Source organism: Schistocerca cancellata, chromosome 9, assembly GCF_023864275.1.
Source record: "Schistocerca cancellata isolate TAMUIC-IGC-003103 chromosome 9, iqSchCanc2.1, whole genome shotgun sequence".
Taxonomy (NCBI): Eukaryota; Metazoa; Arthropoda; class Insecta; order Orthoptera; family Acrididae; genus Schistocerca; species Schistocerca cancellata.
Genome location: NC_064634.1, coordinates 287,265,745 through 287,283,411, shown reverse-complemented (window position 1 = coordinate 287,283,411; position 17,667 = coordinate 287,265,745). Strand labels below are relative to the sequence as shown.

General features: G+C 38.3%; 1 protein-coding gene across 10 annotated transcripts in view; it reads left to right on the top strand.

Annotated features, from left to right (window-relative positions):
• The window catches only part of LOC126100110 (RNA-binding protein 5-like), a 133,995-nt gene that overhangs the window by 76,164 nt on the left and 40,164 nt on the right, over positions 1-17,667 (top strand). For all 10 annotated transcript variants that reach the window (XM_049910640.1, XM_049910632.1, XM_049910638.1 and 7 more), the window contains one exon: positions 6,891-7,115. In XM_049910640.1, the coding sequence (XP_049766597.1) occupies positions 6,891-7,115 (225 nt within the window). The remainder of the gene's footprint in view (positions 1-6,890; positions 7,116-17,667) is intronic.

Below are 17,667 nucleotides of genomic sequence, written 5' to 3'. Positions count from 1 at the left end.
ACTTCTAGGATTTTCGGGAGCCCAATTTCTGCAGTTGTGGGCGTTGACAGACCCTCGGAGCATGAAATGAGCTTCGTTGGTCCACAACACGTTGCTCAACCAATCGTCATCTTCCGCCATCTTTTGAAACGCCCACACCGCAAATGCCCTCCGCTTCACTAAATCGCCAGGTAACAGTTCATGCCTCCCCCCATGAACCATGGACCTTGCCGTTGGTGGGGAGGCTTGCGTGCCTCAACGATACAGATATTTGTACCATAGGTGCAACCACAACGGAGGGGTATTTGTTGAGAGGCCAGACAAACGTGTGGTTCCTGAAGAGGGGCAGCAGCCTTTTCAGTAGTTGCAGGGGCAACAGTCTGTATGATTGACTGATGTGGCCTTGTAACATTAACCAAAACGGCCTTGCTGTTGTGGTACTGCGAACGGCTGAAAGCAAGGGGAAACTACAGCCGTAATTTTTCCCGAGGGCATGCAGCTTTACTGTATGGTTAAATGATGATGGCATCCTCTTGGGTAAAATATTCCGGAGGTAAAATAGTCCCCCATTCGGATCTCTGGGCGGGGACTATTCAAGAGGACGTCGTTATCAGGTGAAAGAAAACTGGCATTCTAGGGATCGGAGCGTGGAATGTCAGATCCCTTAATCGGGCAGGTAGGTTAGAAAATTTAAAAAGGGAAATGGATAGGTTAAAGTTAGATATAATGGGAAGTAGTGAAGTTCGGTGGCAGGAGGAACAAGACTTCTGGTCAGGCGAATACAGAGTTATAAATGCAAAATCAAATAGGGGTAATGCAGGAGTAGGTTTAATAATGAATAAAAAATAGGAGTGCGGGTAAGCTACTACAAACAGCATAGTGAATGTATTACAGTGGACAAGACAGACACAAAGCCCATGCCTACTACAGTAGTACAAGTTTATATGCTGACTATCTCTGCAGATGACGAAGAAATTGAAGAAATGTATGATGAAATAACAGAAATTACTCAGATAGTGAAGGGAGACGAAAATTTAATAGTCATGGGTGACTGGAAATCAGTAGTAGGAAAAGGAGGGTAAGGGAACGTAGTAGGTGAATATGGATTGGGGCTAAGAAATGAAAGAGGAAGCTGCCTGGTAGAATTTTGCACCAAGCATAACTTAATCATAGCTAACACTTGGTTCAAGAATCATAAAAGAAGGTTGTATACATGGAAGAATCCTGGAGATACTAAAAGGTATCAGATAGATTATATAATGGTAAGACAGAGATTTAGGAACCAGGTTTTAAATTGTAAGACATTTCCAGGGGCAGATGTGGACTCTGACCACAATCTATTGATTATGAACTGTAGATTAAAACTGAAGAAATTGCAAAAAGGTGGGAATTTAAGGAGACGGGGCCTGGATAAACTGACTAAACCAGAGGTTGTACAGAGTTTCAGGGAGAGCATAAGGGAACAATTGACAGGAATGGGGGAAAGAAATACAGTAGAAGACGAATGGGTAGCTCTGAGGATGAAGTAGTGAAGGCAGCAGAGGATCAAGTAGGTAAAAAGATGAGGGCTAGTAGAAATCCTTGGGTAACAGAAGAAATATTGAATTTAATTGATGAAAGGAGAAAATATAAAAATGCAGTAAATGAAGCAGGCAAACAGGAATACAAAAGTCTCAAAAATGAGATCGACAGGAAGTGCAAAATGGCTAAGCAGGCATGGCTAGAGGACAAATGTAAGGATGTGGAGGGTTATCTCACTAGGGGTAAGATAGATACAGCCTACAAGAAAATTAAAGTGACCTTTGGAGAAAAGAGAGCCACTTGTATGAATATCAAGAGCTCAGATGGAAACCCAGTTCTAAGCAAAGAGGGAAAAGCAGAAAGGTGGAAGGAGAATATAGAGGGTCTATAGAAGGGCAGTATACTTGGGGACAATATTATGGAAATGGAAGAGGCTGTAGATGAGGATGAAATGGGAGATACGATACTACGTGAAGAATTTGACAGAGCACTGAAAGACCTGAGTCGAAATTAGGCCCCGGGAATAGATAACATTCCATTAGAACTACTGACGGCCTTGGGAGAGCCAGTCCTGACAAAACTCTACCATCTGGTGAGAAAGATGTACGAGACAGACGAAATACCCTCAGACTTCAAGAAGAATATAATAATTCCAATCCCAAAGAAAGCAGGTGTTGACAGATGTGAAAATTACCTAACTGTCAGTTTAATAAGTCACGGCTGCAAAATACTAACGCGAATTCTGTACAAACGAATGGAAAAACTGGTTGGAGCCGACCTCAGGGAAGATCAGTTTGGATTCCTTAGAAATGTTGGAACACGTGAGTCAATACTGACCTTAAGATTAAGGAAGGCAAACCTACGTTTCTAGCATTTGTAAACTTAGAGAAAGCTTTTGACAATGTTGACTGGAATACTCTCTTTCAAATTCTAAAGGTGGCTGGGGTAAAATACAGGGAGCAAAAGGCTATTTACAATTTGTACAGAAACCAGATGGCAGTTATAAGAGTCGAGGGGCATGAAAGGGAAGCAGTGGTTGGAAAGGGATTGAGACAGGGTTGTAGCCTCTCCCCGATGTTATTCAATCTGTATATTGAGCAAGCAGTAAAGGAAACAAAAGTAAATTTTGGAGTAGGTATTAAAATCCATGGAGAAGAAATAACAACTTTGAGGTTCACCGATGACATTGTAATTCTGTCAGAGACAGCAAAGGACTTGGAAGAGCAGTTGAATGGAATGGACAGTGTCTTGAAAGGAGGATATAAGATGAACATCAACAAAAGCAAAACAAGGATAATGGAATGTAGTCGAATTAAGTCGGGTGATGCTGAGGGAATTAGATTAGGAAATAAGACACTTAAAGTAGTAAAGGAGTTTTGCTATTTGGGGAGCAAAATAACTGATGATGGTCGAAGTAGAGAGGATATAAACTGTAGACTGGCAATGGCAAAGAAAGTGTTTCTGGAAGAAGAGAAATTTGTTAACATCGAGTATAGATTTAAGTGTCAGGAAGTCGTTTCTGAAAGTATTTGTATGGAGTGTAGCCATGTATGGAAGTGAAACATGGACGATAAATAGTTTGGACAAGAAGAGAGTAGAAGCTTTCGAAATGTGGTGCTACAGAAGAATGCTGAAGATTAGATGGGTAGATCACATAACTAATGAGGAGGTATTGAATAGAATTGGGGAGAGGAGAAGTTTGTGGCACAACTTGACTAGAAGAAGGTATCGGTTGGTAGGACATGTCCTGAGGCATCAAGGGATCACAAATGTAGCATTGGAGGGCAGCATGGAGGGTAAAAATCGTAGAGGGAGACCAAGAGATGAATACACTAAGCAGTTTCAGAAGGATGTAGGTTGCAGTAGGTACTTGGAAATGAAGGAGCGTGCACAGGATAGATTAGCATGGAGAGCTGCATCAAACCAGTCTCAGGACTGAAGACCACAACAACAACAGTTCATGATGCCAATGGATTTTGTACCGATAGCATCGGAGGGTACGCCTCAGTGCCAACCAAACAGTAGTGTGTGGAATGCCCGTGCGACTGCACAAGCGCTGACTTGCCCATGCGTAGACGAACCTGCTACAGTCTCCATTTCTTCCTGAACTGTCTCAGCAGCATTACTACTTGTGCTCAGTCGGTCACTATGGGGTCTATTGTCTAAACTACCTGTGGCTTCAAACTTCGAAATCATTCTCGCCACAGCTGCATTTGTCAATGGACCTTTACCCGTTCGAATCCCCTTCCTATGGCGATAGGATCGTAACGCTGAACTAGCACTTTCCCCATTCTGATAATACAGTTTCACTGAAAGCGCCTTTTCAGGTAACGTCAACATGCCGCGACTGCTGGCGCATCTGGTTCTCTGTCTCATTACAGCTCTTTTTATACATAATTGTCTCTGATGTTTTGCTGTCCAGCACCATCTGTCGGACTTTTTGTGAACTTTTTTTTCCCTAATAAGACCCCATGTCATTCCAAGCATGTGTGTCAATTTTTACCTCTCTATCTACATTATTCCGTGGTTTATTAAGTTTTCAAATTTATATTGACTTTTTGATCATCCAGTACTTGGCCAAGACCAGACAGTTTTCCACGTCACCATATACTATGTTCCTTCTTTGTTCTTAAAGCTAAGGTTTGGGGGATCATGTCTACTTAATTTAATATTAAATGTTGTGTTAAAGTTAGACATTGTTATTTCAGAAATCCTTTTCTACTTAAGTTTTCCTTCTGGAAAATGGAAACTCAGATTGGAATATTACCAATGTAGGAAAAGTTAGATTGCTGCTTACCATAAAGATATGTTAAGGTGCAGACAGGCACAATAAGACACTTAGGCTGTGGCCAAAAGCTTTGCATAAGTGCAGCAAAAGAGAAACATATGCCATTCATACACACAGGCAAGCACATCTCATGCGCACATGAATCACGTGGGATGGAAGCAGCAGTCTGGAGGGGGCAGGGAAAGGGAAGGGATAGTAGTGTACAGGGGGGGGGGGGGCAGAGTTTGCAAGTACTAGAATGCCAACAGGTGCAGTGTCAGGAGGTTGTGGGGCAGGGAGGTGGGGAAAAAAGGAGCGAAAAAAGAGAGGAGTGAGAAAGATAGGCAGGTGCGTTTGCAGAGAAACAAAGAGCATGGGAGACGAGAATAGGGAGCAGCTGATAGGACAGAGGAGGTGGAAACTGTTGGTGGAGGGTGTGGGGACAGTATGTTAATGTAGGTTGAGCCCGGGATAATTATCGGAGCAGGAAATGTGTTGTAAGCATAACTCCTACCTGCGCAGTTCAGAAAAGGTGGTGGTGGAGGGGGAGGATTCGTATGGTTCAAATAGTGAAGCAGCCACTGAAATCGAGCCATCTGGTTCCTCCCCTCCCCTCCCCTCCCCTCCCCTCCACCACCAGCTTTTCTGAACTGTTTACATTGGAGTTGTCCTGACAACATACTGTACCCACATCTGTCACCCAATAGTTTCCACTGCCTCTGTCCTATCATCTCCTCCCCATTCACATCTTCTACCCTCTTTGTTTGCCATTCTCTGCCAATGCACGTGCCCATCTTTCCCTGCTCCTCTCCTTTTTTGCTCCTCTTTTTCTCACCTCCCTGCCCCACGACCTCCTGGCGCTGCGCCTATTGGCATTCTAGTTCCTACGCACTCCACCAGACAGTATTCCCCTGCCTCAACCTATTCACTATTAACACTTCCCCGACCCCTTCAGATTACTGCCTCCATCCCACGTGAGTGTTGCATTCCTTCCCAAGTTTCCAGAGTTGGTGGTCGTGTGGACGTGAGGTGTGCTTGCTTTTGTGTGTGATTGGTAATGTGTTTCCATTTTGGTGATGAAGGCTGTGGGTGCAAGATCTTGTGTGTGTTTGCTTTTGTGTATGAGTGGTGATGTGTTTCTATTTTGCTGATAAAGGCTGTAGCTAAAAGCTTTGTGTAAGTGTCATTTAATTATGCCTGTCTGCAAATTCTTTAGGGTAAGTAGCAATCTTTCTTCCCCTACGTTGCTGTAAGTGTTCCTTCTCGTATTTTATCAAGGGAAGGAGTTGACCCAAAGCACAACAGAATGTGTCCTGAGGAAAGAATAAACTGTAAAAAATTACCAACAATCCTAGAACAGAGCAATTAGAAAGGTTAGGGCCCATCCTCATGTAATATTGTAACGTTAACGGAGAAGGCTGGAAGATACAAGGCAGGAGAGGACAGTAAAGTTGAGAGAAGGGCACTTGCCACCTGTGCAATTGAAAGGTGCTGTTCGGGGGGGGGGGGGGGGGGGGGGGTTATGCCACAATAATTAAAATCTTGGAATGATGAGCTGCATGGCCCTCTCTGTCATTGTTAATATTGATCCTATACTTTCCATTGTTGTAAGAGCATTACATCTTCAGCTTTCAGTCTTATTTTTATGTAGTTACTAAGATATTGATCATTGAATTATGTTTCAAATGTGGAAAGTTTCATCATCTGTTGCTAGAAGGGTCTTTTAATCACAAGTAATATGCTTTTTTCCTCTGGCAATACTTTATATGTAACTTTTGAGAACATTTCTCGTGGAGAAACAGCAGTCTGGCTAAAATTACTTTAAAAATGCAGTTTCTGTCAGAATGTTACCATCTTCAGACCATTTCTACTTTGAGGGTAGACAGTGGCAGTGAACGGTGTTATGGCTGCACAAACGTCAACAAACACAGCAGTTGACATTTGTGGAGTATAATGCCAGCTCTGTTCACTGCTGCTGCGTACCATCATGGTAGAAATGGTCTGAAGATGTTTGCATTCCGACCGAAACAGGTAACAGTTGTAAATAAATGTTTTATTGTGGTTGAGACTGTTTTTAATCCATTTTTAAAATGAAATGTAATAATACTGCACCAACAGCTGTTGTTTTGATGTTGTTTTATTGGGCAACCAGTTTAAATGTTCCAATCACATAATCTTCAGGCCTGTGAAATTAATAACACCAAGTACCACTCATGCATATAGAAGACAAGGCACCAATATTTATATCTGGTTTCGTAGGTATCTGAACTTCGTTTCATGTCAAACTGTAGCACCATTTACAACATTGCTGGTGAAAAAGTTCAGTAGACAGCGGCCCAATACAGTGATTCCTGGTAAAACAGTATTGTGTTCAGAACACTCTTGTGAAATTTTTCTAAGTGTAATTGACAATGGGTTTTTTATGATTCATAAACACATTTTTAGCAGTCTGTTTGGGCTGACAGTTCTCTTTGAGTTGGTAGCTGCTGAGTAAAGTTATTAACTACAGAAACCAATTGTTAACAGCCAGTAAGTTTAAATTCTTTTATGAAATGAATTTTCAGGTTATATATATCATGACTTCAAAAAATGTTTGTTACAAAAATGATGTCAAATTTTACAGGTGAGCCCACATCCAACAAACACAGTGTTGTTACGAAATCTTGATGTTTTGTCAACTGAAGAAGCAGTTCTTGGTGCCATCAAAGGTCTGTCCTCAACAGCAATTCGGAGTATCCGGATGGGGCGTGATCCATTAACCAACACATCAAGAGGTGTATGCTACATTGAGCTGAACTCTGTCCTTGATTCTGTGCAACTTCATGGTGCTTTACAAGGTCGACTTACGGTATGTACTGTGTAATTAGACATAATTTTCTATCCAAAAAGACCCATGAACACTTTTTATTTTAACTGTTTTTTTTTCATTTTGAGGATCACAGCGTAAATTGTTTGTGTTAATGATGTCTGGCTTTTAGAATACCACCTTTGGGTCAGATTATGTCTTCCATTACGATCATATGTCTATTCATTAAGAATGATCTCATTAAAGGTAACCAGTAGTACCAACATTTTATATTGTGATCCTGATGGTGATTAAATACTCTGTTCAAATTATCATTTACTTTTATTTATGAGAATCTTTTTTTCTAATCTGTATTCCATGTCTATTTTTTCCTCCTTGCATGAAGTGTGTAGACAGTATTGTCCAATATTATGCATAAAAAATATTGAAACAAAAATTATAGTTCATTTTTTACTTGAACTTTTAAACATTTGTGATACAGTGAAACCGTATGCTAGTGTGGTGTAGTTGAAGAGAGACAGGTTTCGATTGACTGAAACAGTGTGTTGCTCTATCAAGTGTAACCAGATTGAAAAGTTGAAGGAGTATTGTTCATGAAAGGCAGATGTCTTGATTCACATCCCAGCTCACCTCACAATTAAACTTTCAGTATGCTATTTACATCGTCACATGTATATGATTTATTCATATAGCATAGCTTATTTACAAATAGTGATTAAGAGAGGGGGGGGGGGGGAGTTGAAGTCTTTGCAAATTGGGCCACATAATAATGGTACTATATTGAAAGCAACTCTTTACTATACAAACCTTGAAACCCAGTTATGTTAACGTACTTCATGGATGTCTTTGCAATTTTACAGTGTTAATAGTCAATTGGGTTTATTTGGGTCCAGTCTGCCTTTAACTAATTCATATAATTGGTAATTGATAGATTCAAAAGTTGGATTTGTTGCTTCTTAGCGTGATTGTGAATATTTGTTGATGCTCGAGCTGAAAAAGAAGTAAATTGTTACAATGCAAGATTAGCAATGTTTCCTAAAATTAACTGGCTGGTGGGGGTGGGGATGAGTTTAGGAATTGATCATGTGTAGAATAAGTGGTACATATTATTTTAGATGTTACTTAGATAGGCAAAATGTATTAAAAACAAGAGTGTAGAAAGATGCTATTGAGAAAATGATATTTCAGGATTTTAACTTTGAGGCAATACTGTTGCATTATTAGCATTGGCTAATTTATATACTCCTTATTGATCCACTTTTTTATTTGGGTCTTCGCCACATTTATTGACATTTCATGTACTGCTAAAAAGCAGTAGTATGCCAAGAGACATAGTGTGGTTGGTCCAGCCCAATAATGTGCACCTAGGTTGTCATGTCTGATTTCTCGACACTGGTCCTTCAGCGGCACACCTGACCAAGCAGTTCTGCGTAAATCATTAACATATGTTCACAACAATCACTCAGTGTACTACATACTGAATCTGATTTCAGTGTTGTAGAACAATGTGCATGTCATCCAAACAACAATATCTCTGACCTAAAGATATTTATAGGTCACCATTTCATTGTGTTAAGCAAATGGATATGTCCACAGCTGACATTAATGGTGTGAGGGCAGTAGTATGTCATAAACTGGAGAGTGATCTGCTCCCATGTTTTTGAGATCCATGTACATTGTGCTATAAACTTTATTATAAGTTGTAAGAAGTAGTAGAAACTGTTCGTGGAACACACACTTGTGTCCATTCAGTTTGTTATTATTGTGACACATTTTATTTGGAAATTGTCAGAAAGTTAGAATCACTGTGTATTCTTTTCAGGGATGTGCTAATATTTATCCACTCCGTCTAAACATACCAGACTGTTCAGCGACAGAATATATCTGACCTTCAATAGATTAGACTGAGAATTGTACTGGTTCCGTAATGGTTATCAAACAAAGGAGCCATGTTGTGAAATTCTCCCCATTGTTATCTCTAAGCAGTAGTTGTCTCACAGGAAGAGATCTACTGGTTGTTACTGGCATATTCGTAAATTTATCAGTCTGTGTGTATTAAAATTCTTTGTTAGCATGTATTTGTGAGGTTGTTTTAAGCTGTTTGTATGGTGAATACCAGAAGTATTTTACAGCTTAAGTTAAAATAGCTTCAACATAAATAGATATACATTGGACACACTTGAAAAGTAATGATCATAAAGTTAATGGCAGCAGATAAAAATTAACAGTCATACAAAGTAGAATGCTGCTGCTTAATGTTCAGTGAACAAATGAGAGGTATAGAAAAATGAATTTGTGCTTTCTACCTCTTGTTGAATGCTGTACCTTTTCCTCCTCCTTACTATACTGTTACATAATGTATTTTATTGTCTCTTATGTTGTGGGTTTCTACATGGTTTTTCTTTCTCTTTCAGCATCTTTTAATATTCTAATAGTCTGCCATTGATATGCATGTAATTTATTCTCTTATTGCCCTTATGATTCTCTTATTGCCCTTATGATTCTCTTATTGCCCTTATGATTCTCTTATTGCCCTTATGATTCTCTTATTGCCCTTATGATTCTCTTATTGCCCTTATGATTCTCTTATTGCCCTTATGATTCTCTTATTGCCCTTATGATTCTCTTATTGCCCTTATGATTCTCTTATTGCCCTTATGATTCTCTTATTGCCCTTATGATTCTCTTATTGACCTTATGATTCTCTTATTGCCCTTATGATTCTCTTATTGCCCTTATGATTCTCTTATTGACCTTATGATTCTCTTATTGACCTTATGATTCTCTTATTGACCTTAGGCATGTCATAAGTGAAAATATCTGCTGTTAAATGAGATAACTTTAACTAGGAAGGGTAGGTGGATAGCAATACTTAATGCTCTGTGGCTTGTGCATTTCTGCTATGTCCTTGCCCAACACTCTGAACACTGAGGGGAATGGGCAGAGTGCTGAGGAGGAAAAGCAAGATTGTAGCTGGACACCACTAGAGAAGTCATTTGCCTTATCAGCATGTCAGCTAAACTGTCCAGCTTTATCATGTGCTCACCAGTATGGTCACGGTATTAATTGTCTTGCATAAGATTTATGTTCTGAATTAGTGGTGTATTGTGGTCTTTGGTCAAACAGGGGTTTGATGCAGCTATCCACAATAGTCCATCCTGAGCAAGAGTCTTCATCTCAGTATAACTGCTGCAACCTACTTCCATTTGAGTCTGATCACCAAGTTAGCCTTGGTCTCCCTTAACAAATTCTCCCCCCCCCCCCCCTCTCCCCGCCTTCTCCATACTTCCTTCGGTTACCATATTGTCCATTCCTTAATGCCTCAAGGTGTGTCCCATTACACGATCCTGTATTTCAGTTAAACTGTGCCATAAATTTCTTTTCTTCCCACTTTGATTCGGTGCTACCTCATTAGTTATTTGCTCTACCCATCTAATCTTGAGCATTCTTCAGTAGCACCATATTTCAGAAGCTTCTTTCCTGTTCTTGTCTGAACTGTTTATCATCCAAATTTCACATCACATTCATAAAACATATTCAGTGTTAACAAATTGATCGTTTTCAGAAATTCCTTCCTTCCTTCCTTCCTTCCTTCCTTCCTTCCTTCCGTCCTTCCTATAGCCAGTCTGCATATTATATCCTCGATATTTTGGCTATCGTCAATTATTTTGTTACCTAAAAAGGGAAACTCGTGTAGTTTTAATGCCCCATTTCCCAGTAGTAATTCCTTAAGCATCGGCTGATGTAATTTCAATGCAGTCCATTAACCTTGTTTTACTTTTGCTGATATTCATCTTACAACCTCCACTCAAAATACTACCCATTACAATCAACTGCTCTTGCAAATCCTTTGTTGTCTCTGGCAGAATTACAATGTCATCAAGAAACCTTAAAGATTTTATTTCTTCTCCCTGGACTGTGATTCCCTTTCCAAATTTGTCATAGGCTTCCTTTTCTGATTTTTCAGTGTATTGATTGAATAACATCATGAAGAAGCTGCAGCCATGTCTCACTCCCTTCTCAACCACCACCTACTTTTTTTGTCCCTTTACTTTTATAACTGCAGTCTGATTCCTATGGTTGTAGACAACGTTTTGCTCATTTCATCCCTCACTATCTTCAGAATTTCATAGAGTGTATTTGTAACATTGTCAAAAGCTTTCTCTAACTCTACAAATGCTACAGACATAGATTTGCCTTCCTTTAACATATCTTCTAAGATAAATCTAGGGCCATTATTGCCTCCCGTGTTCCTATATCTCTCTGGAATCCAAACTGATCTTCCTCAAGGTCAGCTTCTACCAGCTTATCCATTGTATTGTAAATAATTCATTTAAGTGTTTTGCAACCATGACTTTTTAAACTGATGGTTAATAATATCACTAGTTAAGAAATTTAAATTTTTTCTGCATCTGGTTTGTAAATGGGTGGATTTACTTGCTAAAATCAGTTTTTCTCTGTGACTTCACATTTCCTAGATACACAGCAGAATAAAAATGGTAATAGCGAAAATTGACACTATTAATTGAAACAAAAATACACATTCAGAACGTTGAAATCAGTACTATTTTGTATGTGTATATGGGCATGATGCCAATAAAAGGCCCAGAATATATTTTCACCTTTAATCATCTTTGGTTTTTGAAAAATGTGACGATGGAGCTCTTCTTTTGTGCCGTTTCATCACTCTCCCTTACAAAACTCCAGCAGTAGTCACCTGTCATTGAAGGGTTCCAATGGCCTTGGTAATGATGTTCCATGGTAAAAATGTCTTGGTGAAAGCATTCATCATGCTCATCACTTACGGCTCCCAAATTTTCCAGGAAGAAATCAAGGTGAGAATGTAAAAAGTGAATTTTAAACAACACTCTGCACCCCATGTTCTTATAGTTGTCCAACAGATCATTCACACATTTTTGTCTTTTCTGTTACCCAAAAAGCCTTTCAAAATTGCTTTAAAAGAAGACCAAGCAGCTAACTTGATATCTGTGAGTTTTGTATCAAATGTTGCATCTTTCGTAAATTTTCTTATTTGTGGTCCAACAAATATACTCTCTTTCAGCTTTGCCTCACTTAATTTGGGAAACTTTTCTTGTAAGTGATTGAAAGCCTCACCTTCTTAATCCAGAGCTTTTACAAAGTTATTGATAAGGCTCAACTTGATATGAAGGGGATGCAAAATGATTTTATCAGGCTCAACCAATGGGGTAATGTTCACATTTACATTTCCAGGAAAATATGACTTCCTCATAGGCCATTCCTTGACTGTATAGTGGTTCTTGGTGTCACAGCTGTCCCAAAGGCACAAAAAGCGGCAGCACTTTGTGAATCCAGCTTGTAAACCTGTAAGGAGTGCAACAACTTTCAAATCACAGCAAAGCTGCCATACACGATCCTTATATTTGATCGCCTCTAGCAGCAAAACCACGGTTTCGTAAGTTTTGTTTTGTGTCTACTGCATAAGCCAAAGGTTCCGATGGAAATGTATTGCCATTATGCAGTAGTACTGGTTTTACTGGAGTCATTAGTCACCACTCCTGTGTATTACATTGTACACCAAGCTGCTTCAGGAGACCATTGACATCTTTACATACAAACATTAAATTCTGCATATCGAAATACTGAATGAAGGAAGCACCTCTTGAAGTGAAATGGGGGATTTTTGTCCCTGGAGGTAGAAGGTTCCATTGTTGCAATCTCGACCCCAAGAGTTCAGCTTGCTGTTTCGAAAGTTTTAGATCGCGAACCAAATAGTTGATTAAAGAGCTGAGGTGAAATGTCATGAGTTTGAGGGCAGTACTCTTCTGTGTGTTCAATACTTTCTGATTCACTTGACATGGTGTCTGGTTCTGTGGCTTTCAAGTTACAGACAGGATCAGGCAACCCCTCATCATGGGGCACAGGCAAATGCACTGAAGATACATTTGGATACTTTATTTTATGTCTAGTTTTGCTTGAATGTCCCAAAATATTTGTAAGACAGAAGTAACAGTCTGAATAATGGTCGTTAGGCTCACACCACACCATTGGAACAGTGAATGGCATGGCTCAACATTTTCCTTTCAACCAGTTACATGAGGTGCAAAAATTTTATCTTGATCACCAACAGGACAATCAAAACACAATTTATATGTCTCCTTAACCAAATCAGTGTCTGGTTTTCTTTGGGCTTTTGGAGTGAAGTTCCCTCACATATAACAAAAGTTGTCGGGGTGTTTTATAGACAGGAACGAGATTTACTAGCTACCATTTTCCTTAGTGTAAGTTTTAAACACAGGAAACACTCACTAAAGACCTCTTTCACACCACTGGGTTACCACACCATCCATTATTGACGATTTGTAACTCTGCCAGCTCTTCTCTGCAAATCAAAAACAAACAATTAAATATCAAAACAGAAAACAGCAAAAAGCGAAATATTGAATATGAAAAATAAGAAACCTTTAAAAACTCAAAAATGGCACATGCTAGAACATTTTGAAAGGTTTTTCGGATTCTACACACCAAAATACGTACTAGTTGCTGTATCACATCCCAGATGCAAAATGGCTGTTCACTAGTGTATTCACATCTTTCAGCACTTGGAAAGGAAATATGTAGCATACCAGGCAAGCAGTTTTGTGATGGCTGGTTCTCCAGACAGTAATTCTGAGGGAATATGATCTACTCCTGAGGCCTTGTTTTGATTTACAAATTCCAGTCATCAAATTCTTCTCACAGCATTGTATCTCCCATGTCATCTTCATTTACTCCCTCTTCTCCGTTTACCGTATGCAGGTCTTCTGCTTTTCAGCCTTGCCTTCTTTGCTTAGTGTGGGCTTACTACCATCTGAGCTCTTAATATTCATGCAAGTGCGTATACAAGGTGTCTCTCTTAAGAGTCACCAGGCACATCTTCTGTGATGTTCCATTAGATATTTGCAGTTTTGTTTTTGCAATGTGAGTCATTCCACGTCAAATCAACACACTTTAAATAAAAATTTTACCTCACCCTCTTAGATTTTGCTGAAAGTTGGTATACTTATAGTGGGCGCTGAAACTAAGAAAAATACAAAATTTCAATTTTTTACCTCAAACCATTCCTGAAATAGGGTCGTGTAAACTTTTCAAAAACCGGCCAAAAATGTGTGAACGGACTTTTTTTAAATTGCCCTAGGAGCTGCCCTAATTGAGCTAGAGAACTGGGAAAGGTGTCATTTTGCAGCATTTTTCATGCTCTTTCCTGTGATAGACAAAAAAACATAGCTTCTAATTAATAACCTTTTTCAAAATGCCAATTAATATTTTGATTTAATTTTTTTTACAATAAGTACATAATTGAAAATTTTCAAAATATTTCCATAACTACTTCATACTGTTGTACATTACATGGCAAAATATAAATGTGGGATGATGATGGGTTCATTGTTAAAAAAAAAAAATTATTCCGGACTCTTGTTTTTCACTAACGGCCCTAGTTTGACCAAACTGACCTTTAAGGTAGTACATCAGTAGAGGCCCGTATACATAGGGCTTGAGATATCCACACACACAATAATTCAGAGACTGGAGCCATTGTTCAGATGATGTAGTCTGCATTGTTATCTTCTAAGGCTTTGTGTGTCTACAGCATTATTGTGCACTGTAGTTTTAGTGCAAATCAATTGTTATCTCTGTGTTGACCAGTCTGTATCTATTATATTTAATAGTTCATTTTCAAGTGAATCTATACATTGAAGGGCAGTTTATAAGTGGTTTTTGTATAAATATGGAACCAAGTAAAAAGTGCAATGCTGTAAGAGTGCAATGTTGTAATCCATTGAAGAAGTCAAATCATTTTATTAGAGACAGAAAAATCTGAGAAATGTCACAACATCGATGCCCAAATTATTTCCTCAAATATCGAGTGGTGCCAAGATTTGTGATAAATGCAGGAAAGATGTAACCAAATTGAAAAATACACCAGAGCCCATCAGTGATGAAAGTGTTGAAGAAGAATCTTCTGGATCAGAGACAATCATTCGCGACCAAGATCCTGACTTCACTCCAACTTCAGTAGCTGTTAAAACATTTAACACAACACTTCAAGAACTAGGTGAGTCCCCAATTGACAAGAAAAAACTAACATCTAGGCATTACGCCAAATCAAAAGTGAAGAAAATCTCATCAATGACACGTAAACTTTTTGTTGCTCCTGAAACTGATACTGATGAATCTGTTCTTGAAAATCTTAAAAGAAACTTTAAAAATTCTATAAGTAGAGCAAAAAAACTAATGATTCTTACAAGTTTACCTGAAAAGTTGAGTGTCAGGAAAATAATGAGGGAATTTAATGTTCCCAATTACATTGTTCGGCAGTCCAAAATAATTTTGAAAGAGAAAGGATTCATGGAAGGTCCAAACCCAAAACCAGGGAAGTGTTTACCAACAGAAACTGTCAAAACTGTACATTCATTTTATGAAAATGATGAAGTTAGTAGGGCAATGCCAGGTATTAAAGATTGTGTGACAATTACAGAAACAAATTGAAATAAAACAAAAATATCAAAAAGACTTATTTTGTGTAACCTTAAAGAAGCTTACAAGCATTTTAAAGACAAGTTTCCTAACATAAAAATAGGTTTCTCTAAATTTTCTGAGTTGAGACCAAAACATTGTGTATTAGCTGGCTGGAGTGGCACACACACTGTGTGCGTGTGCACATCTCACCAAAAATTAATGATAGAAAATGCCAAACTAAATACAGTAACAAACAGCAGCTTAAACAATTATAAGCAGTGCATTGCAAATATGCTTTGCAACCCATCAGCAGTTGATTGCAACATGGGAAACTATGAATACTGCCCAGGAGAAACTGTCATACGTAAAATTTTAAAAGACTCTTTTCATGAAAACTTAATTGAACAAGTTCAGTTCTGACAGTGGATGTCAGTTGACCGATGTAATGTGGAAATTGTTCAGAAAACTTCTGAAGAATTCATAGATTTATTTTGTAGTAAGATGTCGACTTTGAATTGGCATGACTTCATTGCCAAGCAACGACGAACATTTGTTAACTCCACAAGAGAAAACCTTATGGAATCTGAATTTGTTGCCATATGTGATTTTTCAGAAAATAATAGTATAGTTCTACAAGATGAAGCTCAGAGTTTCCACTGGACAAGACAACAGATTACCATTCATCCTTACGTTATATATTATAAACAGGAAGACAAAATTGAGCATATGACCTTTGTCATTGTTTCTGATTGCCTGGAGCACAATACAACTGCGGTTTACACCTTTCAAAAGAAGCTAATTTCATATCTAACAAATAAATTTCAAAAGATTCCAAAAAAGATATACTATTATTCTGACAGTTCTGCCGCTCGGTATAAAAATAAGAAAAACTTCCTGAACCTTTGCCTTCATGAGGAAGACTTCAACATAAAAGCTGAGTGGCACTTTTCAGCCACAGCACATGGGAAAGAGCCTTGTGATGGAGTAGTGGGTTCAGTAAAGAGACTGGCAGCTCGTGCAAGTTTGCAAAGGCCATACCAAAATCAGATCCAAACCGCACGAGATCTATTTGAGTGGGCAGTAGATAATATCACAAATGTTGATTTTGCATATTCCACTCAAGAAGACTACGCTGCTTCAGAAATATTCTTAAAAAGTCGACTTGAAGAGGCATTGACAATCAAAGGAACACAGCAATTTCACGCTTTCATTCCCAACACTACATCAAAATTAATAGTCAAATACTTCTCAGGTGATATGCAGAGTTGGGAGAGGGAAGTAACTACATCACCAGACAAACTGAAGTTACAAGATGTATCAGGCTATGTCACCACTGTATACGGCAGAAACTGGTTGGTTGGGTACATTTTAGAAAAAAAGAACAACAACTTGATGAAGTGAAAATAACTTTTCTTCATCCATGTGGACCAGCTAAGTCATTCTCTTATCCTCCACATGCAGATGTCCTGTGGGTGTCAGTTGTGGATGTTCTCACAAAAGTGAATCCATTTACTCTGACAGGGAGAACATACATTCTTAATGAAAGTGATGTAAACCAAACCCAGTCAGCTTTATTAAAATGTAATATGTGAAGTTGCAAGACAATTTATTGGGAAACTGCTTTCAACTCAAAACTTAATTTTTGTCTCAGGTTAATGTTAATGTATATTTTATAGAAAGTTGTTTCAAAATTATTGTTAGTACCTATTGTGTTAAATTTAGCTATGTACAGATGCCTGTTACTCAAAAACAAGCATTACGTATTTAATTTGTTTAATAGTTCCATTTCAAACATCATGGACCAGAGCTATTATGTAAATACTTGTACTTATTCATACTTTATTTCAGTTTGTAGTTAAATGCTCAATTTCTTGTTTTTGTTATATCGGTTAATATATTGTTAGTGAAGTTGTATGAAATTAAAATAAGCAATCAACTTAATTATAAAATATGCTGATTAGTTTTGGTTTAATAAGGTGATGTTTTGATATTTCTAATACTTTTTTTACTTACCTTTCAGTATATTTTAAAGAGATTCCTGTTTGTTAAAGGTCAATTTGGTCATACTCGGGCCGTTAATGAAAAACAAGAGTGCGGAATAATTTTTTTTAACAAT